At 41.4% G+C, this 26,823-nt stretch overlaps 1 protein-coding gene across 10 annotated transcripts; it reads right to left on the reverse strand.

Moving 5' to 3' along the window:
- On the reverse strand, positions 1-26,535 carry trim66 (tripartite motif containing 66). Of its 10 annotated transcripts, none has more exons than XM_020055834.2 (20): positions 26,434-26,535; positions 17,120-17,228; positions 16,973-17,046; positions 16,136-16,349; positions 11,281-11,410; positions 10,604-10,720; positions 10,199-10,313; positions 9,715-9,861; positions 9,436-9,553; positions 8,292-9,019; positions 7,058-7,111; positions 6,181-6,381; positions 5,219-5,342; positions 5,030-5,111; positions 4,762-4,945; positions 3,591-4,549; positions 3,361-3,487; positions 3,173-3,247; positions 2,923-3,075; positions 1-1,232 (listed from the first exon to the last, which is right to left on the reverse strand). In XM_020055834.2, the coding sequence occupies exons 2-20, from the start codon at positions 17,136-17,138 to the stop codon at positions 996-998; spliced, it is 3,858 nt and encodes a 1,285-aa protein (XP_019911393.2). In that variant the 5' UTR covers positions 17,139-17,228; positions 26,434-26,535; the 3' UTR covers positions 1-995. The 10 variants fall into 10 exon arrangements, with proteins under 10 accessions (XP_019911393.2, XP_019911394.2, XP_019911405.2 ...); XM_020055835.3 differs by having other exon boundaries at positions 17,120-17,231; positions 26,434-26,533; XM_020055846.3 differs by lacking the exon at positions 26,434-26,535 and adding an exon at positions 25,829-26,075.
- Positions 26,536-26,823: the final 288 nt, after the last annotated feature.

Raw genomic sequence — 26,823 nt, forward strand, 5'->3', positions numbered from 1 at the left:
TTTTAAGTTGGTTTATTTATTCAAATAGCAAAGATAGCTTGATCCAACATGTAATTTTCGTTATTATTTTGCTGCAACCTCTACAAAACACTGCCAACTCTAACTTAATGCAGCCATTAAACATTTAGTAAATTAACACTTACATTTTACATAGTAATTGCAAAAAGTTTAAATAACATAAGATTATGAGATCCTCTAACTTCTCTTTTTTTATTGAGACTGAACAAAATACATTCCATTCCTATTAAGCAGGAGAAAAGAATCATGAATAATACTGGCCTTGTGCTAATGAAGTATAACTTCATTAAGATTTAAGAAATGCAAATCTAAAGCATAAGTGTCACCTTGCAATACTATTGTGGCAATGTCAACTATTTCCTGTTTAATTGCATCTTAATCCCCCCTCCCGGTTCAATATGAACTTAACCTTTTCCATTGAACTCAGTCTAGCTTCTGAAGATAGGGCGCCCTCTGTCAGTCACACAAGCCATTACCATAAATTCTGTACTGTACTTCAAATGCATAATTAGGAGAGACATTTTATCTATAGTAATTCAAAGACAGAAATATTGCCTGCAATCATTTAAACATTAAAATGTAAGAATATTGATATATAAAATAAAATAATGTAGAGTTTAACATTTACAAATGTTTAACATTTGCCAATACTGACCTCAGTATGTTTTCTATACATATCATGGAGAATCTAAAAATATACCTGAAACAAAAAACAAATACTATAAATGCAGTTTATAAAGGCATAATAATTATAAAGATGTTAATGTTATGCAGTAATATTTAATAGTTAAGAAATAATATTTTACACAATTATCAGGTCATCATAAGAGGAAATACATTTGGAAATGTTAACATACAATCCCTTCATACAAAACTCAGCTTCCTCTTTTGAATGGAAAAGTCCAGTGCAATATCAGGTCTACCGCCTACTGTGCTTCACATTAGCCAATCACAGGCTCTGCCCTCACTGCCCCCAATTAAAAGTTATGCTTTCTCCAGTTAAGAGAGTGCCTCCTCTTTCTTTTCCTGTGGCAATGTTCTCTCTTCTCTGGCCAGGGGAAGCCTCCCCCGGCTGCTCTGTACACCTCGTCGTACTCATCGCTGTCAGAGTCATCCTCGGGTGCGGGGAACACCCTGTCTGGGAACACCTCCTTGAGTTTGGAGCAGAAGAACGTCTCCAGGCTGTGCCCCGCTTGGGCCACCTCTGAGTCCGGCTGGAGGAGACACCAGACACCAGACACAGCTCTTTATTTACCACTGCTACCTAAATCAGTACTTACAATTACATTTTGGGACATCTGAAAATATATAACATAAAATATACAAACACCTTTGCAAACTTGCTCTGAAAACATGGTCATATATGTAATCTATAGTGGGGAGAACAAGTATTTGATACACTGCACCTTATTTGATTTTGCAGGTTTTCCTACTTACAAAGCATGTAGAGGTCTGTTATTTTTTTATCATAGGTACACTTCAAATGTGAGAGACGGAATCTAAAACAAAATCCTAAATATTTGATCACCTACCTACCACTAAGTATTCCTGTTAGTTATTCTTTAAGAAGCCCTCCTGTTCTCCACTCATTACCTGTATTAACTGCACCTGTTTGAACTCGGTATAAAAGACACCTATCCACACACTCAATCAAACAGACTCCAACATCTCCACAATGGCCAAGACCAGAGAGCTGTGTAAGGACATCAGGGATAAAATTGTAGACCTGCACAAGGCTGGGATGGGCTACAGGACAATAGGCAAACAGCTTGGTGAGAAGGCAACAACTGTTGGCGCAATTATTAGAAAATGGAAGAAGTTCAAGATGACGGAAAATCTCCCTCGGTCTGGGGCTCCATGCAAGATCTCACCTCGTGGGGGCATCAATGGATCAAGAGGAAGGTGAGGGATAAGCCCAGAACTACACAGCAGGACCTGGTCAATGAACTGAAGAGAGCTGGGACTACAGTCTCAAAGAAAACCATTAGTAACACACTACGCCATCATGGACTCAAATCCTGCAGCGCACGCAAGGTCCCCCTTCTCAAGCCAGCGCATGTCCAGGCCCATCTGAAGTTTGCCAATGACCATCTGGATGATCCAGAGGAGGAATGGGAGAAGGTCATGTGGTCTGATGAGACAAAAATAGAGCTTTTTGGTCTAAACTCCACTCTCCGTATTTGGAGGAAGAAGAAGGATGAGTAAAACCCCAAGAACACCATCCCAACCGTGAAGCATGGAGGTGGAAACATCATTCTTTGGGGATGCTTTTCTGCAAAGGGGACAGGACGGCCGCACAGTATTGAGGGGAGGATGGATGGCCATGTATCGCGAGATCTTGGCCAACAACCTCCTTCCCTCAGTAAGAGCATTGAAGATGGGTCGTGGCTGGGTCTTCCAGCATGACAACGACCCCAAACACACAGCCAGGGCAACTAAGGAGTGGCTCCGTAAGAAGCATCTCAAGGTCCTGGAGTGGCCTAGCCATTCTACAGACCTGAACCCAAAAGAAAATCTTTGGAAGGAGCTGAAAGTCCGTATTGCCCAGCAAGGTCTGTATGGAGGAGTAGGCCAAAATCCCTGCTGCAGTGTGTGCAAACCTGGTCAAGAATTACAGGAAACGTATGATCTCTGTAATTGCAAACAAAGGTTTCTGTACCAAATATAAAGGTCTACTTTTCTGATGTATCAAATACTTAAATCATGCAATAAAATGCAAAATAATTACTTAAAAATCATACAATGTGATTTTTGGGATTTTTGTTTTAGATTCCGTCACTCACAGTTGAAGAGTATCTATGATAAAAATACTTCTACATTATTTATAAGTAGGAAACACTGCCGATTTTGCAGGTTATCAAATACTTGTTCTCCCCACTGTATATATTTATCTACATCACTTACATAATTGAACTTTGCACAGTTCCTGAACATGAGAAAGACATCAGCCACAAACTCCTCAGGCGAACAGTAGTGGTGAGTGCTCTTCTTAATGAGTTTAGCCCTGATCACAGACAGATCCATTGGCCTTTTGATAATCTGATAGTAGTGGCGAGCCTAAGATTCAAAACAATCATTTAATCAGATAGTTGAGTTTTGGCAAAGTAGTGTGAATACTAACAAACTGATTAATAATAAAATAGGTATCACTCACCAGTGGACTAACCGGCTCATGGAAGGGAGCACTTAACATGTTGCTGCAGATCAACAGAGTCAGACGCTCACATTTCTACAGAGAGTGGACAACAGAGTATTGACTGCTTACCATTTTAAGACCTAATGCGTTGTCCAGGTTTGACTTGATATTTAATTTCGCTGTTGATAATGAAAAGCAATGCTTACTCTCAGGTCAGAAGCGGAGAGCCCATGAGGTTTTCCTGAATGTTCTGCAGTCCGCCTATGGTTTTCACAGTCGTACTCCACTTCTGGCTGCTGAAGATCTCTGCACAGCGAACACACCCAGTCACCCCTGAGGCAGAAGACGATACAAAGACCAACACCCGTTATGCTCAACCACAGAAAACATGTACCTAATACTTTTTGATAGGAGGCGGGCTGGTGAGTGGACCTACGTGGGGAAGCTGAGGAGAGAGGGCACATGGCAGGCCAGGTGGAAGACTTTAGGACAACGGTCACAGCACAGCAGGTCTCCTCCAATCAGACACACAGCGCAGAAGTCCTCACTCTCCATCTCGTTGGTCTCTGTCCCAGACAAAGCTTGCTGGGCTCCTTCACAATGCCTCAGCGGACCAGCGTCTGTAGACAATGCCCTCTGGGCAGAAGAGGACTTGAGACTTAGACAGGCTCGGTCAGGTGCCGAGTCCGGTTCCAATGCAAGATCTGGTCCAGATTCTGCAGAACCTTGTGATTCAGGAGGTTGTTCGAAGTCGGATTCCAGGTCAGAATCAGATTCTGGACGTGGTTCAGATGGAAAACTGGGGTCTGAGTCAGGATCGGGTTGTTGGTCTGATTCCATATCGGCCTCTGATTCCACATCAGCATCCAGGTCTTCACCGTTCTCTGATTCCTCACCCTCTTCTGAGCCCACACTAGGTTCTGACTCTGCAGGAGCCTCGTTCAGTGACTCCAGTTCAGCCTCTGATGCAGACTCACCTTGTAGGTCTGACTCCGGATGTGGATCTGACTCCGGATGTGGGTCTGACTCCGGATGTGGGTCTGACTCTGGATGCGTGTCAGACTCTGGATGCGTGTCAGACTCTGGATGCGTGTCAGACTCTTGTTGGGGATCCGACTGTTGTGGGTCAGAGTCCAGTTCAGGGTCAGAAAGTGTTTCCACTTCAGAGACTGACCTTGGGTCTGAGTCAGAGTCAGGTGCAATGAAAGGTTTGGGTGGAGGCGATACAAGATCAGTGGGGGGTACTTGCAGTGTGAGCTCCTTGTGAGGACTGTGTCTTTCATGATCAGGCCAATCACAGATCACTGGAGGTGGGACATTGATAGTCTGTCTCTGCAAGGATTGGGTCTCCAGACACAGGTTGACTGTTGCGACTGCAGCTTCTTTTGATATTCCCTGTAGTCAATGTACAATGTACAAAATAGTATATATACCCTGATTTGAAACACAGCAATTTTGTTCCAACCTAACCTGTTCTCTGACAAAAAAATATAGCTATTTATAAGAGTTCACTTTTGAAAAAAAACTTGTTTGGACATAATGTTTATTGCAGTTATGAAGTATAGTCTGGGAGAAAATAAGGTTCACAGTGTTGTAGTGAAGCCTACCTCAGTCACCTTGCCTCCCCATTCGCTCTGTGGGACGGGTCCAGACCTTTCTGTTGCTGTGGCTGGCAGAGGGTCACTCTGTCGTCGTCCCTGTGGTGGGATCCGGGACACCAGGATCTTCAGCCTCTCCAAACACACCACTGGAACCTTGGAACTGGAATTCCCAGGTTCCTTCTGAACTCTCCTTTTTCAGAAACAATTTTATGAATGTCATTTTCATTTTTATTTTCACCTCTTTTGAAGATTAGTGTGTTAAAATAGAAAATACCGTTTGTCCTGATTGTTTCTTGATATCCTGTATTTTTCTTTTACATCATAACCATGCGTCTCCTCATACGCATAAATGTAATCTGATAAATTGGAAAAAACAAAATTAACGAGTGTTGTCATCTAATAAGAACACCCAAACTGTACTGCATGTTAATGTTTGTTCATATGACAACCCTTGTCTCATTACCTGGCTCTGTCTTGTAGGAGGTCAAAGGTGACAGGCGTAGACTGGGTTGGCTTCTGGAAGAAGACACAGATCGTAACACTCCATCAGAAGACAGCCTCCTCCGTCTGGGATCCATATAACCATGCTTATAGAAAAGAAATACAGTAAACATCAACTACTATAGCCAGCACAGACATAAATCATATTTTACATCCAAAGTAAACGTAAGACACTAAGCACAAGACCAAAACATTTTTGCCGCCAAATCTGACAGACTAAAAAAGGTAATGTTGCTGGAATGCAAATAGAAAAAAATATAAATCTGTCATCAACCAGAGAAGTTAATGTTTAAACAGTAACACGAACAGCTGTGTCCAATTTATTTGCAATAAAAGCATAGGGACACTTCTTATTGCAGTATTAGTTCAGTGTTTTTGTGTTTTCTACCCTCTGCAAAGAATTGGCAATGCCAGGTGTGTAATAAGAACAATGTTTAAAGTCTGAGACAAATCTTTCTACTGCATTTATATATATATCCCTTTGAATCTAATTCAAAACTGTCTGCGTCATAAGACAACTTTTTAATCTGACACATTTTTGGAATTTTGCTTTATTTTGCAATGTTCTTTTTCTTTGTAGCTAAATAGAGCATCCTGTAACAGCTTTAATGGAACTTAGTAATGACATGTCTCATAAAAGCTCTGATCAGAAATGTGAACTGTTTTAACAGCCTACACAGCTAGACATGCCTTAAGAGGCTCTCACTAACAATTAAAATAAGTGTCCATTAATTGTCGATTGAAACTCTAATAATAGAATGCCAATAGTAGGGGGTGAACACATTTAGAGAAAAGCATGAACAATTAGCCAATTGCCAGCATTAAACTGTTATCCATGAGCTTCAAGTTGCCATCTCCTTCGCAGCGGCACGTCGCTGTTCCCCCGCCTGTACAGACCATATCATATTAGCCTTAATGGGTTACCTGGTCTGCCATGCGTCCCCTTTCCACGGCTGCTGTTGCTAAGCTGTGGGTGTCTGTGGAGGGGCTGCGGGAGGGGCCTGCCAGTTCCGGTGGGATGCTTTGAGAACGACTCTTCCTCCCACACAGTGAGCTAGGCCTGCTGCTCAGAGCATCCAACATGAACCCATGGGCTGTCACAGACATCCCCGGTGAAGTGGATCTCTGTCAGGAGACCGACACACAAAAACAGTCTGCCTCAACACCAAGCCACCCTTGACTGTAGCTGACTTGAGAGTCATACAACACAGGCGCATCTATGGCACATGGAGACATTGTGGGAGACGTGTGGTGGAACCAGCTTGAGTATGACACGCACAGGACACCACTCAAGAGTCCCAGAGCCCTGTGTGTCTAATTAAAAACACCACCATTTCTAAAAAAGCGCATTCATTTCGGCAAGAGATGGCCCGCGCAACCGCGAACAACACCGCTATTCTACTGATAATGAAGGGCTTAGTTACAACACCAATTATCATATGTAAATCCACCATCAGAAGTGCAGTAGCTAGGCTTCTTTGAATAAGCGGCATTAGCACATCACAGATTAGACTCTCTTTCTCTCTCTCTCACTCCATTGGCCTTCCCCTCTCGTCATGATTTCACTAATGCGCGAAGTTTTCCAAAAAGCCCCAAGCAACTGCGTCCCCGTGCTAAAGGTGCCATCCGTCTGACACAGTGCCAGCAGTGGCCTGTTTTCATCAACCATTCGCCTCCCCCCCCCCCCCGCCGCCCCCCTTTCTTCTCCTTAATTCTCACTGTGCTCAACACCCACCATGGAGGTTTAGTCCAGCTGACACGGCTCGTGCGCTCATAATTAACACGCAATTAAAACACTTACCTGATCCTCAGCCCTGAGGGGAGGTGTGGAGAAGTCTAAATGTGGAGAGAAAAGCTATAAGGAGGGAGAGAGACAAGAATGGGATGTATCTGAGAGAAGGGTACCCAGAGCTGAAGTCAACCTGCCAGCTCCACCAATTCCCAGAGTGTCTAATTAATACCGGGTTAAGTATGTATGTAGCTGTGCCCAGGCACTTTTCTTTTTCACTTTCACTCGCTATGTCTTAGAAGGGCAGAAATGTGCCTCTGTTGTTAGAATCATGGAGGAGGAACATTTTGATAGGGGATCATTCAGTTGCTCAAATCCTGGAACCAAGGGTGCTAATAATAAACAGGAGTCTGTTTTTAGCTTTACTGCAATGCTGCACAAACCTTTTTTTATATATTTATATATATATATTTATTTATATCAGCATAGCTGGTGCTTTGATTGTGTGGCTCTTTCGTCCCTCAAAATGGAGGCCACTCAGGTTTCAACTGCACCATCTGTTTCCAGAGCAGCTGTCAACCACTGTGAGTGATCATTTGACACAAGCAACGTTATTGCCAGTTCTTTATTAGTTATTAAAGCCTTTCAATCTCTGCTGTATTTACAGTGTAGATATAATATTGAGACAAGATATATTGCTGTCGTCTTGGTTTAAAACAATAACCCAAAGCTCCCTGCAGTTCAATGCGCACTGGGATTGCATTATTACACCATGAGACCCACTTATTGTATCCTATCCTTCCCTTAACACCTAACCATGCTATTCTATGTTGAACTGCCATAATGCGAAACTGAAATAATATATTACAAAGGTCAGTTATATAGTTGGAAGCAACCAAGACACTATTTATCTGCATGACCTAATGGCAAGGTGGGATATTGTGGGTCTAAGAAAGTCTTTCAAGCTAAACAGCTTACTTCTGCAAGTTCAAATGCCTATGGTCTGGAAGTTAGGTCTGAGAGGTGTTTGTGAGGATGAGTTTGTGGTTGACACCTCTGAGCTCAGAGCAGGTGGTAAGGCCAAAGACAATGACTAGAGACAATGTGGTCATTCGGTCACCAACGATGTGAAAGCTAAGTTGTGAAACCCATCTGGTCAAAACAAATTGGGGCCAAGCAACGAATACCACAACTCAGACTGTCTTTCTCTTTGAACCAGTAATGACCACCTTACAAAGTTGATATAGTTTAAGCCTTACTGATGTGAAGAAACAATGTTTATCATTGTGTGTTTGGGTCAACTCACCCTGCCGTCTTTACCGGGCTTTGTAACCCTGCCCTCTTGCTGCTCTTCCAGGTGTGACTCCACTCTCAGCTCGGCCACTAGGGGAGCGGAGAGCTGCTGTTGCTGGGCATGCATCTGCTCTCTTCTCTCCTGCTGGAGCCCTTCAGTCAGCACCTCTCTCTCCACAGCTGGCTGCCCAGAGGGCTGATCTTTCCCTCTGCTGGCCTGCTGGCTTTCCCTGACTCCATCTGCAGCTGGTGGTGCATAACTGTCAGAACCAGACTCTATCTGGGGCTGGTGGAGGGCTGTAGTTGGGTTCTGGATTCCAGCAGATCCACTGCTGGATCTGAGCAGGCCTGGGTCAGGGGCAGGGGGAAGCACTGACTGCTGGGGACTCTGTATGGTGGAGAACAACATCGCTGGTGGAGGACTGTCGGGGCCCAAGCATCTTAACAGCTCACTCTGGTGCAGGACCAAGGAGGGGGAGCTGTGGCTGGACAGAGCACACCTGGGGGAGTAGGGGTTGGGTTCCGACTGGGTCTTGTTCAGTTGCACAGCCGGCTGCGGCGGTATGCAGTGGAGACAGCACATCTGGGGCTGACAGTAGGACTGGAAAGCACAGCCCTGCTCCCTCCCTCCGTGGCACATAGACGGCAGGGACAAGCAGGTAATAGGCTGGGGCCTCAGGATGCTGGTGCAGGCCACACCCTCAGAGTATGAACGGTTCCCACCTTCAGCAGTGAGCTGACCTAGAAAAGCAGAGATTGTTGTAATTCAGGACCATGGGCAGTTGTCTAGCAGAACAGCATGAAAGGCAAAATTCCTATTATTTTGTTATTTTTTATATTTTATTTAACCTTTATTTCACCAGGTTAGATCTCAAAGAGACTGAGAATCTGTTTTTCTCAGTGAGAGAATCTGTTTTTCTCAAAATAGACCTGGCCAGGACAACAGTACATTAAGTTAAAGACACAGAGGTCCACATAGAAAACACAAAGCATCACAATGTAAAAAACATGAATTTACACTTCAAATCATTTACAGCCCCCAAAATAGTTTTCCAGCAATTATGTTGTGTTCATTTAAATTAATTTGTCTATTAATTAAATGCAATTGTGTGTTCACTGTCAGTCACTGCAGCCAATTCAATAAAGCCTTAATTTACCCAGAGTTGAGATCTGTTTAGTCCAGTAGCTGGCATCCCAGTTGAACTTGATCTTCACAGGAAGCCAGGAGTCCGAGAGGAGCGGAGGTTCAAGCAATCGCTGCATTTGAAGAGAAATCTAAAGGAGGAAAGGTCAAATTAAAGTAGAAATCAAGCATTTTCTATAATTTACAAGATACATATTTTTTGTATATATCTAACCTTAAATTTACGCTTTACATACTGCGACAGAGTGCCATTTGTCTGACCTTGCCCAGACCCCTGCTCCTCCAGACCTACCAGTTCCCTGCTGAAGAGCAGTGGGTTCCGGAGGTGGTGGGCCGTTGCCCAGGTGATGAAGTTTTGCACTTGGTCCAGCTGGCTGCACATCTCTATCGCCCCCTGAAGCTGATCCTCCAGCCGTCGCTGGAAGTCCTCGGAGATTTTCTACACACAGACGCACACACAGTACACAACGGCAGACAGAATTACGCATGTGTGTAGTATCTGGCAAATAGAGAGAACTAGAAATGGACAGAAAGAGGCTAATTAATGGCTTCAAGTTTGCCAAATTTAATTTCTAACATCTCTGTTCTGAGTTCTCCTGACAGATCGTTATTGCCTCTCATTCACGAGTGGTCAGGGCTGATTACATCATGTTGGGAGCACTCCTGATTGAAAACATGTACATTCATGGTCAGCCGGACGCTAGAGATGATTACCCCTGGAAACATTGAGACTGAGGGTGAGAAAGAAGGAGAGAATAAGGAGTCAAAGTCATTACCTCCAGTTGCTCTATTAATAGGTTGGCCCTTTTGTACAGCTCATTCATCATAATCATCCGTGCCATTTTAATCTGGTTCTCAGCTTTCCTCTGCGTGATCTTCACACCATGCAGCCTGAGTGGAGCCGAGAAAAAAAATGACATTCTGATTACTGACAGAGAAACCCAAACAGTGGAGACGTTGTGGTGCTTTATTACACTTGGAGGCTTTACAAATGTTAGAGAGGTATTTCGGTCAGAGATGGAGAGACTGTCATATTTGATATTCGAGATGACATATACAGTATATGTCATCATCATTGCTGATATAGAATAGCCATGTTCCCAGAGGCCACCAGTTATAGGCTTTTCACTTTAGATACACATCATTATCTGTTTTTAATGCAATGTACATCTGTGGCTCACCGTTCCTCTATCTGTTTGGCTGTGCTCTCCACTGCAGACCTCCTGTCCTCCACCTGAGCCATCAGGCTCTCAAACAGCCACTGCTGATCCTGGAGAGCCTTCCCAATGTGCACCAACCTGATGACAGCATAGAAATGATAGAGGCCTCTTAATTTACCCAGTGAAGTGAAGTGGATCTCTGTCAGATCTCTTGTGGAAATAAGGCCCTCTCAGCAATTACAGCACCATTGAAGGTTTTCACGGTCCTGATCAAGGCCTGATGTTTTAAGACTTACTCTAGAAAATAATCACCCAAAAAAACTAACGTGAAATGGATTATTATAATTTTTATTTTGGAACAATAATTATTTGGTGGCATGTTTTATTTCAAACATATACTTTCAGATCTCTTTTTTTCCAACACATTGAAAATTGTTATTTGTGGTGTGGAAAATTGTGGAAAATGTGTTATTGTTTAAAATAAGATGAAATAGATGAAAGCTTCGCCTTGAGAGGAAGTTGCTGGATGACCAGAAGGACTCTGGGACCACCAATGCACAGGCCTACAGGACACCATGTCATATGCTCTGAATTAGAATTAGGCAGGCTGAAGATAAGCCACAGACACCACGCAGGAGGTTTTTAACTTGCTGTTAGCCCCCTCCTGCAATGCCCTTGTGCCGTGTCTTAGAACTGACCTGTGGTTCTTGTGGGCGGACAGGTGACAGCTGCTGCAGCACATGAGGTCACATGACTCGCAGAACAGCTCCAAGGGCTCCTGTCTGTGAGAGTTACACATAAGGAGTGGACGGGCACACGAGCCAGGCCCTAGCGGGCAGAGAGAGAGAGGGAGGGAGGGGGGAAGAAACATAGCATTACCACAAAGAAGGGCTAAACGAGCGATTCACACATACAGCTAACGGCGTTAAGCAGCAAGATAAAATAATGATTAACTTAATGATTCCAGTTTGGTGTCATTTGTTCAAAAATCCAATCAGAAACCTTACTATATTCATTTCAGACGTTAACAACTAGATTGAATACTTCTGATGCTGGCCAGAAGTTAACATGCATTTGATGAGTCATTCAGTTTAATCATCATTCCAAAACAATTTTAGTCTGAAAAAATATGGCAGCCTTTAAATCTAGTAAATATTTCTGGGCTTGGTAATACATCATGTTGGAATGGGGTAAACAGGTTGAAAGTAGGCAATAAGGAGAACGTCTTTGATGGGTGAAATGAAAGATTGGTGCCAATCTAGATGAGTAACTGTGCTGTGTTCGGTTGGCTTTTTAAAAACCAAACAAACCTTTCACACTGCAGGATGTAGGCATTAACGCTGCTAGCAAACAAATCACTTTCACATGTGCATGCATCAACGACCAGGTTTAAAGAAATTAATGCAGTCTTAGTAATTTAATTCTCCATGTAATGACAGTTTCTCATCTTTGCAAATAATCTCTATACATAGCTGGAAATGTGTTTCTTATGCAGGATATACGTTTGCCCAATTTGTTTGAGATGTTTGCAATTGCTCCTCCTCAATAAGATTGAGTTCCAAACAGCACCATATTCCTTATACAATGCAATACTTTAGCCTAGTTCTCATAGGGACCTTTAGTGGAATTCCCCAAAGGGCTATGTTCAGAATCAGTGCACTATAGGTAGTCAATAGGCTACTATTATGCAGGGAATAGGGTTGACAAATATTAGGTACCATTTGGGACCAAGCAGTCATCATGTTATCTGTGTTTTTCAATATGACTAGACTCCCAGGGCCAGTTTTAAGGATACAGATGAAGCGTAATACTGGACTTAAAAAGATTTCCATTGAGCTTGACAGAGGTATAAAAAGTACAAAGGCAATGGCACTTGGCAATGTTCACTAGTTTTGGGATGTTCCAAATTAAGAGCAAAATTAACCAGAGAGCCTGATATTTTTTGGGAACAGTGTGTGTTTAGAGGAGCTTGGCAATTTCAATAAGAGATCTTGTCAACAGAGTTCACCTAAAACCCAACGTATTCTTAACATCAGCCATAAATAACCAGAGTGTGTTTGACAGGTCATTAAAAAAAATTCTGTGATTCTATGTTAACACGAAAGGCATATATTGTACAAGCAATAGTGGGAAAGACTCGAAAGAGTGAAATGGATGCAATCAATCCAGCAGGATTTAAGTGATTTTGCAGCCCTGAAACACAGGAAATAGCTATCTGACAAAAACAGACCCTTTGGTAGACGGGGCGTGTTCTGCTAGTGTAACTGTGTGACAACCATAGAGATAGTTAGAGGACTCAACCTTATACAGTGGATATAAAAAGTCTACACACCCCTGTTAAAATCCCAGGTTCTTGTGATGTAAAAGAATGAGACAAAGATAAATCATGTCAGAACTGTTTCCACTAATGTGACCTATAATGTGAACAATTCAATTGAAAAACAAACTGAAATCTTCAAGGGGGAAAAATGAAAAATAAAAACCTTACAATATCCTGGTTGCATAAGTCTGCACACCCTCATAACTGGGGATGTGGCTGTGTTTAGAATTAACCAATGTTTTTAGAATTAACCAACATTCAAACTCATGTTAAATAGAGTCATTTAAAGTGACTCTGATTAATCACAAATTAAGTTCAGCTGTTCTGATTTTCCTGACATTTTCTTAGTTGCATCTCAGAGCAAAAGCCATGGTCCGCAGAGAACTTCCAAAGCATCAGAGGGATCTCATTGTTGAAAGATATCAGTCAGGAGAAGGATACAAAAGAATTTCCAAAGCATTGGATATACCATGGAACACAGTGAAGACAGTCATCATCAAGTGGAGAAAATATGGCACAACAGAGACATTACCAAGAACTGGACGTTGCTCCATAATTGATGAAAAGACGAGAAGAAAAATGGTCAGGGAGGCTTCCAAGAGGCCTACAGCAACATTAAAGGAACTGCAGGAATTTCTGGCAAGTACTGGCTGTGTGCTACATGTGACAAAAATGTCACGTATTCTTCATATGAATGGGCTATTAGGTAGGGTGGCAAGACAAAAGCCTTTTCTTACAAAGAAAAACATCCAAGCCTGGCTGAAGTTTGCAAAAACAAACCCCCTAAAAGCACATGGGAAAATGTGTTATGATCTGATAAAACCAAGGTTGAACTTTATGGACATAATTCCAAAAGGTATGTTTGGTGCAAAAACAATACTGCACATCACCCAAAGAACACCATTCCCACTGTGAACCATTGTGGTGGCAGCATCATGCTTTGGGGCTGTTTTTCTTCAGCCGGAACAGGGGCCTTAGTCAGGGTGGAGGGAATTATGAACAGTTTCAAATACCAGGCAATTTTGGCACAAAACCTTCTGTCGTCCGTTAGAAAGCTGAAGATGAAGTGGAAGTTCACCTTTCAGCACGACATCGTCCCAAAAAACACATGTAAATCCACAAAAGCATGTCTTCACCAGAAGAAGATTAACGTTTTGGAATGGCCCAGCCAGAGCCCAGACCTGAATCCAATTGAACATCTGTGGGGTGATCTGAAGAGGGCTGTGCACAGGAGATATCCTTACAATCTGACAGATTTGGAGCACTTTTGCAAAGAAGAGTGGGCAAATATTGCCACGTCAAGATGTGCCATGCTAATGATTTATCTTTGTCTCATTCTTTTACATCACAAGAACCTGGCATTTTAACAGGGGTGTGTAGACTTTTTATATCCACTGTATACTTTTTATAGAGCCTGTGAGGGCATGAACAGGGGGCATCCACTATTTGAGTGTAGTCAAGTGGGTGGGAGTTTCAACTTTATCTTTCTAGGTGACCCGGTTCACATGTATCCAATGAGATCATCACTAAAGATAAACCAGTTATGTTGAAAGTCCCACCCAGTTGACTGGGTCTTCAGGAAGGATAAAGTTGATATCATGATATTAATTTTGGCAGAACAGCCATTTGGCCCCTAAAGGCCTTTAACCTTCACTCTGGTAAAAACATTATACATCACAGCAAGTACAGGAGCATGGCAAACCTCAGTAAACTGGAGCCAAGTATTTTCGATCTTAAATGTGTGGGCATTGCTATATTGAATAATTCAGGAGAATGCAACAACAACAGTAATTCATGGGTGGATGCTGGTAAGCCTAGGCATAGTTGTTGGTGGTTGCAGCTCTTATCCACCCATTTCTATTAATTTATTCATATATACACACATACATCCAGTGTATTATACAAATCACACGCAATTTTCAGCAAATAGTGACACTTCTGAATAACCTGAATACCTGCATTCCCACCAAAACACCTACACCGTTCATCTGTGCCAGTAAAACATGTGCTATAGGTCTGTCCACGAATGATTCCTTTTTAACTGTATATACCTATCAGTTGTCAATTTATTTTTCATTTTAACAACTTTGAGAGTTGCAAGTCACACACAAATACAAACAAGCACCGACACACAAATTCACACATGCAAGTACACACATACACACGCACACACATACGCACGCAGGCAGGAAACAGGTCAAAACATGAGAGTGTGAGTTTGAGACCACAAGATGACAATGAGTAAACACAGCTCCCCACAATACACAGCTGCATAAAGGCCAAACACACACACACACACACACACACACACACAAACAGGGCTAAGCAGTGGCTTTAGTACATATATTTAACTCGGACTCAAAAGAACATTAACCACAGGACTTTAAAACAACCCCACAAGGTACCAAGCACATCACACGTCACCCCGCAGGCAGCTGCACATCGACTCAGAAAACATTGGTCTTAAGTGAACATACTGTAGTTACAGATCTGCCAAATGCAACCCTACTGCACTCTGCTGGACACACCAACCCAATGAGCAGTGCTGGCCTTTTGCACAGTTGCTCTCAACATGGCCTATTGTACACAGTGTAACACGGCCCCAGAGCTCAGAGCTGAGTGGCCACATCCTGCCTGCAGGGCTGCATTTTCTCACCCGCAACACTTTCAAATTGTTGTTCTCACGAATACTTGAAAACAAAAAACTAACACACCAACACTTTTAGATTACAATAAAAATGAGATCACATTTCTGATTTCACCTTTTACCACCCAAGAGCAAAGTAAAAGGGCCTTAATTTTAAACTGTATCAACATATCTACTGTAAACGTCAATGTAGAACCTATATTTACAGCCTTGCATAATCCATCACATGAATTCCTACTGGCACAAACACGTACGGGAAAGGAGAAAGAAAGAAACCCAAATGGGTCAAATGGTGACAGGGGCAAAATGAAACCCATCTCCACCTAACCTGTTGATTCCTGCTAACGTGTCCCTTTAGTCCATACCTTGACCTGATCTTGTATGCTTACAGGACACTTACAAGATCTGATCTCAGGGCATATTTTTCTTGTCTACACAAACCTGTTGGCACAGTTGCAATACAGGCAAGATGAGGACAAACGCCAGATGTTACCATCAGGTATAAATGGGTGTAGAGATACCAGCCAGTGGAGACTGGAGAGGCAGTGGGGCATGGGGACTCCTGCCAGGGAGAGGGGATGCTTGCCTGATTCAGGAGGAGGTAAGGAGCTGGGGGACCTCTGATCCCTTTGGTGCAGGTCGGCACACGGGGTGGTAGGATTCTGGCGTTGGTGCAGGTCTGAGCACTGGGGTGTAGCTCTCTGGTGTTGGTGCAGGTCTGTGCACTGGTAACACAACCACTTGTTGCAGAAGGTACACAAGCTCTGGGCTAGCCTGGGCTCCGGACACTCGGAGCAATGCTAAAAGACAGAGAGACAGCAGGTCGATCATGCAGGCATTGACAAAACAAGAGTCATCTGATATAGAGAAGGGATGACATATGTCATATTTGTGTAACCCCTCTGCACTTGGGGCTAAGTCACACTCCTCGAAGCTGTTATCTGTGTTGATGCTCTGCGCTATTCGCGAAGACAGGCAGATGGGTTTGACAAAGTTGCTTACATTTTGAATGAAAAACCTCCACCCATATTTAGCTACTTAAGCTGCTTAAAGACAACGAGTATCACAGAATCAAATTAGTTTAATTTACTGAGATCAAACATCAAAATCGAAATACAGCAAAAACAATACAACAATAACAAATGTTGCACCCCTTTTTTCATACTGATTATACCGTCAGCCTTTCAGAGTCAAAACCATATGCACTTTATTACAAATCCATTGAAGCATATCAATGAGCTGAGAAAGGCTGGATACCCCCACGCTAAGACAGCTAATAATAACACCACCCCCGTACAAACACAGTTCTATTTCTACACAGAGGCACAAACTACGGTGGAATATAAAATCTGCTACTGGTGGAAAAGAGAGCTCAGCAAATCTGTGTGAACCATGTCAGAGGAATGTTAATAGAACGTCTTACCTTCTCCATGGCAGCGGTGGGATAATGTGTCCTCTGGTGAGTGGAGGAGCTGGTACTCAGCAGTGCTGCTCTCACTGTGGGAGGGAGAGGACAGCACAGCCTGATGCCTCACACACAGCACAGCAACACTCACAGTGAGGCTTTTACCTGCGGCAGGAAGCAGCATGCAGCGAGGGGTGGCCCCAGAGGAGATGGCTTACATGACAACCTGCACACTGAGCTCTCATCCCTTCGCCTGGAACATCCATGTGTAGGACTCCTCACAGAACACAAGGAGAGAAGTGTCAAATTCAAATCCATCCCCTCTAACGCACACGCAAAAAAAAAAAGCTAATCCTTTTTCTTAAATAAGCCTGTGCATAATAATTGGGAATTAGGGAGATACGATAATTATTATTTTTTTCTAGGGCGAAATATCCCCGGAAGCCCTTCCCAAAATGGAAGGAGAGGCTGAATGACCTACAATGTTGGAGGGAATTGTAAGCACTGCAAACGGGAGTGGAGTAGGTATAGCTGGGCTGGGCTGTCTGTGCCCTCCTTCTACATTCCTGTATCAGCACAAGGAGGGGACAGGTCTCTCTGGAGCCACACATGCTCACGTAGCACACCAAAACCGGGTCAGGCTCTGATGAGCACCAGATGGCAGTAGGAAACACTCCTGCTTTTATTGTGAAATCAATTAAGATCATATCACAGTATTGCAGAGAAGGAATGACACTGCAAGTAAACAAAACTAACTTGGCTGGAAAGAAAATCAATATGATAGAGAAGAGAACTGTGATACAATGGTCTTAAAATGCATCTGCAAAAAGCAAAACCTATTGCTGGCAGAGCTGCAAATAATAGTTAAGAGTAAATAATAGATATTAGTACAGAAACAACATCACTAGGCAAAATTAGGAACAAAATACCATCACAGAATCTGCCTAACAACAACCCCTGCAGCCTGACCTACAAATCTGACAACTTTCTCATCCTCTAGCACTTCACAGGGGAGTTAAAACCATCCCATTCCCTATTGTGTGCTCAAAGACCCACTTTAAAACACAATTAGTCAAACCTAGCTGACCCCGCCTCTTGCTCACTCAGCTAGGGCTGCTTTTTAAACCCCTGCCTCCCCTTTCATACTCCCCATTTAGCTTTTAAACCAGGAAGGCTTCAGTGCCATACCTCTCTGTGAGGGACAGCTCTCCAACCCTGCTAAGTGAGGCTGGCGCTGGATAAAACGCAGCCTGAGAGCATTGCATCTCTAGAGATAGCACAATAATAGAAACTTCACTGGTGATCTCTCCCCTGAAAGCACACCTATGTAACACCCATTAACACTGGCATGAAGGGATCCAAGTCAAAAAAAGATTTTCTTTTGCAGAAAGCAAGATTATCTTCTACTGAAATGTCTGTTCCCTGTTCAGACATTTATCTACTTAGTTTATGTAAATATTCTTCACTTCTAAGATCACACTCCTCAACCACTCCCTGTACTGCATTTCATGTCTTCAATAACTTCCCACAGAATATGCCTTGGGATACAGAAGTATCCGTTTTGAATGAATGATAATAGCATATCAAAAAATCATACAATATATGCATAATTTAAATCTTTTGAGCACTCTCATTACTGAAGGTACTCTTGTGGTTCTTTGCTCAAAATCAAGCATAGTGAATCCATGCATACAGATGTGTCTGCTTCAGTTTGTAAAAGGCTACTTTAGAATAGGGCCCGTAATCCTAATGCATCACCCATGTTTTGAGTGGGTCTCTTCTAGAGAGTGATGATGAAAGTGTTGAGGGCACTTGAGAGCTGCAATGCGTTTCCATGAGATGGAAGGTCAACGCCATTCCTTGGTGGTCATAACAGCTTTACAGCAGTGCAACACCTCCCTGTGTTTCACTAATACCTCCTTGCACCCTGTCTGCTGATTACCTTCACTAATGATGACACTATAAAAAGTATCTACATGCTCTACACCAGGGGTATTCAACTCTTACCCTACAAGGTCCTGAGGCAGCTGGTTTTCTGTTTTCACCAGATCTCCCATGTCTAAAGAAGGCCCTGATTAGAAGGTTCCAATGATAAAAATGTAGTGGAACTGGCCTCAAAAACCAGAGTTGAGTTGGAGGGCTTCTACACAATCTCATAATTATCTTTAAAGTCTCCACATATTGAATTATCGATTGACGATCAAGACGGCAGAAGCATGACCCATGCCAAAACACCTGGACGAATCTTGTGAGCAACTGGTGGAAAGTTGTACATAGAAAACAGAAACGCCAATGGTCTATAGCACAATGCTGGATCTGAATCCTTCATCAGTCTTATGTGGAGTTTAAATTCTTGCCAGGAAAAGTGTAAACAAAACGTTTAGGGAAAACCTGAAAGAGACTGCATTCTGCAACAAGGTTATCACTGAAAAAAAAATCGCTTTGTTAAGTGTCAGCGTTAGTCCACTTCTGTTGTTTCCTGCTGCAAACCACAGTTTGTCGATTGGTCACTCCAAGATACTTGTTATGGTCTTGAGTACCTGCCCCTGAATACCTGACCTGTGATGGGAACCAAAAGGTAGACTTTAAGTCAATTTATCCCATTAGGAAACAGGTTGCTTTTGATCACGCTGTGATCAATCTCTTGTACTGCGAATGCACCCTTGCCTGCTGCATCAGTCTCCCACCAACAGCCTCAAGGGAAAATGATGGAACGTCCTGGAACATTCTGAAGGCAGCTAGCAGGGCTTGCCCATCCCCTGCATAACTGCCTCCCATCAGGACCTTGTCAGAGTGGATCAAAGACAGAGGAAGAAGAAGCTAAGAACGAAACATCTGCAACGTCACTCCCAGCTGCAACGTCACTCACATCTGCAACGTCACTCCCAGCTGCTTCACAGCTTGTGTTGTATGACAACAGTCTTTATCAGATTTCGTTTCAACCACTTAACCTCTTCTACAGATAAACCTTCTCATACTGTGATCCATACAATATCCATTGTTTGTTAAATAGTGGGGCTATGTTCTACATCACTTTCTTCACCAGTGTGCAGTTGATGATGAGTCTCTTTGGACCTCATGGTCATCAGATCTGGCCAATGTAACTATACCTTAAGCAGACATTCTAGACCTTCAATACATATCATGCCACGTGACGCATCATCTGCCAGACTGACTTTCAAGCCCAAATCTGCCACTGAGTGCTCTTTCATGACTCCATGTTTGCCACAAATATGTCAAAGTTTCTTGATTTGTTGGGTGTTTAGTAAAATATAGATGTGGTCTATTAAGGTGTTTTTCATAGAAGGGTCACAACACCATATCCTACCTCAGGAGATTTCACCACAAACCAGTCGGTCTGTTAACATGGAAACCAGTCATTCGATTGAGATGTTCAAGAAGTTCCTTCTACCGCCAATCAGACATCTAGTTTTTCCGCATCAGAAATCCTAGTGTTGTGCCCTGAGCGGTGATAAATAGTATACTACCTCTTCTAGTGTGAGATTGGTTTTTCATGATTCGGAATGACAATGTGTCAGCTTCTACATCTACATCCACAGTTCTCTCTAAGGTCAAGCTCTTTAATCTCTATGGCCTTTTCCTATGCAGGAAATGGTATCGACAGCCTACTCAATATACTTGCCAATGTTATCTTCAGCAAAAGTAATCATAAGTTCAAAGGAAGTACAGCTGTGGGATGAAGTGGTACAGAATAGATAGACTGTTATCCTTTATTCTTCCAGCTGTTGTCTGACATCCCCATCAGGCCACCTGAGGAAACACACAACATCCTGAGGCAATACTCTGACCTGTTGGAATGTGCCCCACAATGTTGGTTATCAAGGAGGTGGGTTGGATAGGTCTGGCCCTAGCAGAAGCCTGTTGTTGAGAAAAAGGGCTTGCTGCTTAGTTTCCATGGTGATTCTGTGGCATCTTCACATTCTGTTTCTCAAAAGGCAGTTGAAGGTAGTGTCAATTGAAGTGTAGAATCTTTTTAATTATTTTTTTTTAAACCAATGACTGAGAAAATATTCTCAGCAATGAAGCTAACCTCAACTGGTTCTTATAAATGGCCAGATGTATGTAACATTATAATAAATCAAGCAGGATAAACTTTATCATTCGATTAATCTTCAACTTAGAGAAACACACGGACAGTATTACCATCAGGGTATGGAATGTGTCTCTTGATATCAACAAACTTGTTAAAAATCTGTTTTTCCCCAAGTTCCTTTAGAATGGTTTTAGTGGTGCAATTGTGGTCAGGAAAAAATCCTCTATTTTAAATAATTAAAGTGGGACATTAAGGGACACATTCAACTCCCCCGATAGTAAATAGAGTAGAGAGAAATTAAACACATGCCTTTGTTGACAGGAAATGTTTTACCGAACATGGATAGCTTTGAATAAAAGTATATTTTGTAACCACCTACTGTACCAGTAAACATTTTTACACCAACTCATTCGAAAGTGTTTCTTTAGATTTCTAATTTTTCACATTGTAGAATAACTGTCATCAAAACTACGCAATAATACATAAGGAATCATGTACTAACCAAAGTGTTAAACAGATACATTTCATATTATAGATAGCCACTCTTTGCCTCAGTTTGCAGCCCAAATAAATGCTTCACAAAGTTCAAATAACAGACTCATCTCAACATCAACTGTTCAGATAGGGCTGCATGACTCAGCCTAATATGGTTGAATTGCTGCAAAGAAACTTCTGCTGATGAACACCAATAAGATAAGACTTGCTTGTGCCAAGAAATAAGAGAAATGGATATAAACTATAGATTGATGGAAATCTGTTCTTTGATCTGAGTCCAAATTTGAGGTTTTTGGTTCCAACTGATGTGTAAGATGCAGACTTGTTGAACAGATGATCACCGCATGTGTGGTTCCCCCATGAAGCATGTAGGAGGAGGTGTGATGGTGTAGGGGTGCTTTACAGGTGACACTTACAGTGATTAGTTTAGAATTCAAAGCAACACTCAACCAGCATGGCTACCTCAGCATTCTGCAGCGACATGCTCATCTGGTTTGCTTAGTGGGGCTATCATTCATTTTTCAACAGGACAATGATCCAAAACACACCTCCAGGCTGTATAAGGGCTACTTATCCAACTAGGAGAGTGATGGTGCTATGTTATGTAAGGCTATCTTAGTCTTACTCTAATTGATACTTGCAGTTTTTGAAACTTGCTCTTTATGTCTTAATAAATGTCACATCCAGATGGTCTCCACTTGTCTCTAAGTTGAAATTGGAATTTGAAAATGATGACTCATGTTGGATGGTTTATTCATCTGTAACGTACTGGATAACTTGCAATACATTAATATAATATAATGCATAAGCAGGCAATGCCTAACTATCTTAAAATAATAGGTGAGCATCAGTCTTCTCCATATCTTCTTTCATGAAGATTCTATATTGCAAAGGGTCACCAAAACCACCTCTGTCTCTATTGTGATTTTAGGCAGTTTCTTAATCTTGGTTAATCTAAGTCTCATCTGATCCAAAACATCAAGTTCAGTTACTTATGTCTGCTATTCTAGAACACTGACACGCATACTTTGGTCTTTTCAATTTATGTAGCGCCATCTGCTAGATTTGCAATTTTATTTTCTGTTTTTCCTTTCAGTCCTGCCAACAGCTTTTCTTTGTCTTTTTTATGCTCATGTTACAATTGAGCCCTAATGCACAAAAGGACCGTTTTCTCTTCGACAGAAGTTTAAGGATCCTGTGCTCCTTGCAGAACTTGCTGATCTTTGTTATTCAAGTACTGAATAACAAACTTCCATTTCCATATATATACTATTTTGAGGAATTAATTAAAGCTCTAAATGAATACACATGAATGTATTGTTTTCTGATTATATATATACAGTACATAAAACTGGAGAGACTCTGAACCAAACATCCTATGCTACACACAGAGAGACAATGAGTCAGTACTATCTCAGTAGCCACAGGGAGTTTCTGTCGGCAAAGTGTCCAACATAACCTTGGAAGATGACATGGAACAATTGACATTTTCACACATTTACAGTATATTTTTTTATTCCAACGCAAATCTGGCAACAAGCCTTGTTCTTCTAAATAACAATTTTAGGGTAAAAACACTTATTTTCATCCGTCTTTAAGGCCTTGTTCCGGAACTCTATGCTGTTTTAGGTACTTTTTAAGCTATAGGTGAGTGCTATTTAATGATATTAGAGATATAATTACAAACCCAGTTTTCTTTGGTCTACATTTTTAAATATAAATTATATTTTTCTTTCCACAAAAATACACTGTTACATGAAAGAACGTATACCTTCAAAATGGTATATCATACACAGCCATTTGGAAAAACAATGGGAAAGTTATGTTACTTTGAAAGTTGATAGACACAAAAAGGTCTGTCAAGATTTACACCAAGAGGTCTTCTTGGTGTTTTTGGGGTATTTGTCAGCATCAAATATATTCTTCAAGAATTTTCTGCATCTCATTCTCATGCTACTCTCCAACTAGGCAATTAACTGATTCCAAAACTTGGTCTTCTTTTGTGACAATAACACTTTTTATCTGAATTTCTTAACCTATCACTGTCAATATCAATTCTGTAATGCCTGTTCCATAGAAATGTATTTAACGATACCCAAGTAAGTCCTTGCCTGATTCAGACTCAAAGAGTGTAAGCCAAATAGTAATTAATCACAACTTTCTCCCACTGATCTTTGTCAACAATCCCAGCAAAATTTAGGGCAGTAATACTGTTGAGCCCAAAAAAAAAATCTGTGTTTATTTATTTTATATTCATTCATTGCCTTAATTATTTCTGTATTTATTTATTTCTGTATTTCATTTGTCGTTAGCTAATGAGGGGCTGTCAATTGAAAAAAAATTATGTTGTTACCTTACTCCAATTGGTTGATCAGTAACAGAGTGCAAAGATCGACATTAGGTACTTTTTGCTGTAACTATGTTAGTACACAAATGGCTAAATATAGCAAACAGATTTGAGACTTGGCTAACCTAGCTGAAAATGCTCGGGCTGATTATTAACCATTTTGCATTGAGGCTCTGATTGACAATTTGAGGATGACTAGGGTCATTGCCTTCCTTTTTCAATTCACAATTCAGATGACGCAGTGTAGTTACACCGCTTATAATACACACACAAAAAGTTGTGACGCTATGTTAACATGCACCTATCCCAAATGATTATTAACCTCTACATTTTAATTAAAACAATACTATCCATAGCTTTGCTACCAGTAACACATTGCTATATTTTCTAACAGGATTTGTTTTAACAGGCTGCCTAACTTGATCAAAACAGAACTATTCCACTCTTGAGACCTCTCCTGAATGGTGATTGGGTGATATCCAACACATGCACAACATGGGGATGTGCCACAGATCTAAAATAGCACTCACTGTCTTCACAGGCTGATTCTCTTCCGCTCTGGGCATGTTCGCTATGTCTGACTGGTAAAGTCATACCCCATAATTAGCTTAAAGACAAGGAAGTACAGAAAAAATAAAATACTGAAAAGAATAATGGGGAAAATAAATATTTAAGTACAAATTGTTGTCACGTTTTACAAATGTGTCACAAATATCACCATGTAATATATTTTATGTTTGTTCCTGGGTAGTAAGTGTTATTTCCTAATGGCTTATGCCACAAAAGTATAGAAAATTGCTATTATTCCCCACAAACTTTGCTTTTGTGACAAAGACAGTGATATTTTGAAATGTACCTACTTTTTAGGCATAAGCAATTACGAAAGAACTCTTAGCCTGATAACCATGAACAAAAATTGTGTTAGGCTACATAGTGTATTTATTTATTAATGGGTACATTTATATTTAGTTGCATACATATCATTATATTTTTCATGAAAAATATTAGAGACATTTATTTATTTATTTTTTATTTTGGCAGTTCTGGTCCACCATAGGTATTGGCATAAAGTTAGGGCGAGTCGAATTTGTCCTACTCCACACACAACAGTTTAGTACAAAGCAAGGACACCCGATCAGGCACTGTCACTTGTTAGGCTAAGAATAGCTAGCTAGGTGATTTGATGATGTTTATGAGTTAAAATTACAGGAATAATGTAAAGGAGGTAGGTTTTATTGTAGGCCTGTAATTGTCGGTGGTTTAAAATCACAAGACAATTACGCCAGACTAACATATCCAAAAAAGTAGCACATTATAATATGGTTTACCGACAGCTGACATGTTACTCTCCGGTTTGGTAAGGAAACCGTGTCTTTGAATTTATTCTGGCACTGACTGTGTTCGCCATATCACAGTGATGTATAGTATGTAGGCTATTGGCCACCCTCAGAACAAAACAACATTTTCACAGTATGACGTTAGGTCTACCTACTTTCCTAGCTTGGCTCTTTACAGTTACTTTACCGCTGTACCGCCACTGATAGTAACCGAACATGCCGTCGATAACAGTATTTTAATGTTATTGTAGAAATGTAGGCGGATGTCGAAGGATGCGCATTGTCTTAAATTAGCCCAGTAGGCTACATAGGCAACAGAGAACCGCACCTACAAAGTCGATTTCATTACTATGCATGTGGGCTGGTTGCATTGAACACATTAGCTTTCGGTTCGGCAGGACGTCCGCAAGGTTTAGAGACATCAACAACTACCACAAATTGTTTGCTTTAAGTGTCAGGGCGCAACATACTGTACAAAAAGCATCTAAACATGCATCACATTTTTATAAGCATGTTTACGAATATGAAATGGCTGGTAGGCTACTGTGTCTTCGCTGAGATACAGAGCAGACTCACCTACCCCTACGAGAAGGACTGTCACAAATCAAACCCAATCAATAGCCAAAGCTTGGTTGTTCTACCTTGAACTGATCACCACTGTGGGTTATTCCCCTCTCAGCCATGTGATGTCGCTCTTTTGTCCAGCTCACGTTTCTCGTATTATAACATCTTATTTTCCTTATTAAACACCCACGTTAAACACCCACATTAAACATATCATTCTAAGAACAACTGTTCTGTAGGTCATCAAACACATACAATTGGCATGGGTAACATTCCACTGCGTCATTCCGATGATGGATAGCCTATTGGGTAATTCCCTTAAGCCATTGATCAATGGGAGTTCAACCTTTATTTACGCAGTAAAAAACAAGCAAATAGTTCGTTTAATTCTAAATGTTATCATGATACCAACCATCAAATAACCACATTCCAATGGAAAAACAATATAAAATATTTGTAAATGTAAATGTCAACAATGTTAAAGCACAACACATTTTAAATAATAAATAATACAATGAAATACAATGTCAGATAATTTGTGTTTCAGTTATCTGTCTCATCTGTAACCACAGACAACACCTTGATCGCAGTTGAGATTGTATTTTTTTTTATTATCGTTTTTGTAGTATCAGAAAATTTATGTAATAAAGTGGAATGACATTGTCTTCCTACATGTACTCACCAGAAATGATGTTGGATGCATAAAAAACCGCTTCCTAAAATGTAGCATTTCTGTTGGCCAAATAATAAAGGCTCACTGGCTTCTGTTGAAAAATTGAAAGTGACACCATCTCTGTCTTCTATAGGCTTCAATAAGACATGCTATCTCTCTTCAAACAAAGCTGGGCAAGCGAAATCCATTACTCATTTCGTGGTTGCAAACATTCTATACAAGTCACTCAATTTCTGTTCAAGTGAGAAAGCAGGCACTGAATCGTGTAGGGAATTAAAATATCCCAAAATAGTATTCGAACTGTTCGACCAAAAGTGAAAAGAAAACTTGGAAAAGTTTCCGACAAGGTATGAGCATTTTAGGGATATCCCCTTTAAAAGCACTGTACACGTGAAGACC

Source organism: Esox lucius, chromosome 2 (assembly GCF_011004845.1).
Source record: "Esox lucius isolate fEsoLuc1 chromosome 2, fEsoLuc1.pri, whole genome shotgun sequence".
Taxonomy (NCBI): Eukaryota; Metazoa; Chordata; class Actinopteri; order Esociformes; family Esocidae; genus Esox; species Esox lucius.

Bases quoted from the DNA above. Each gene is read 5' to 3' on its own strand.
- trim66 (XM_020055834.2), bottom strand. The intron at 11,411-16,135 runs GCAAGCATCCCC...TCTGCCCGCTAG, and splicing joins CTTACCTCCTCCTGAATCAG to GGCCTGGCTCGTGTGCCCGT. The intron at 9,554-9,714 runs GTAGGTCTGGAG...TTCCTCCTTTAG, and splicing joins TGCTCTTCAGCAGGGAACTG to ATTTCTCTTCAAATGCAGCG.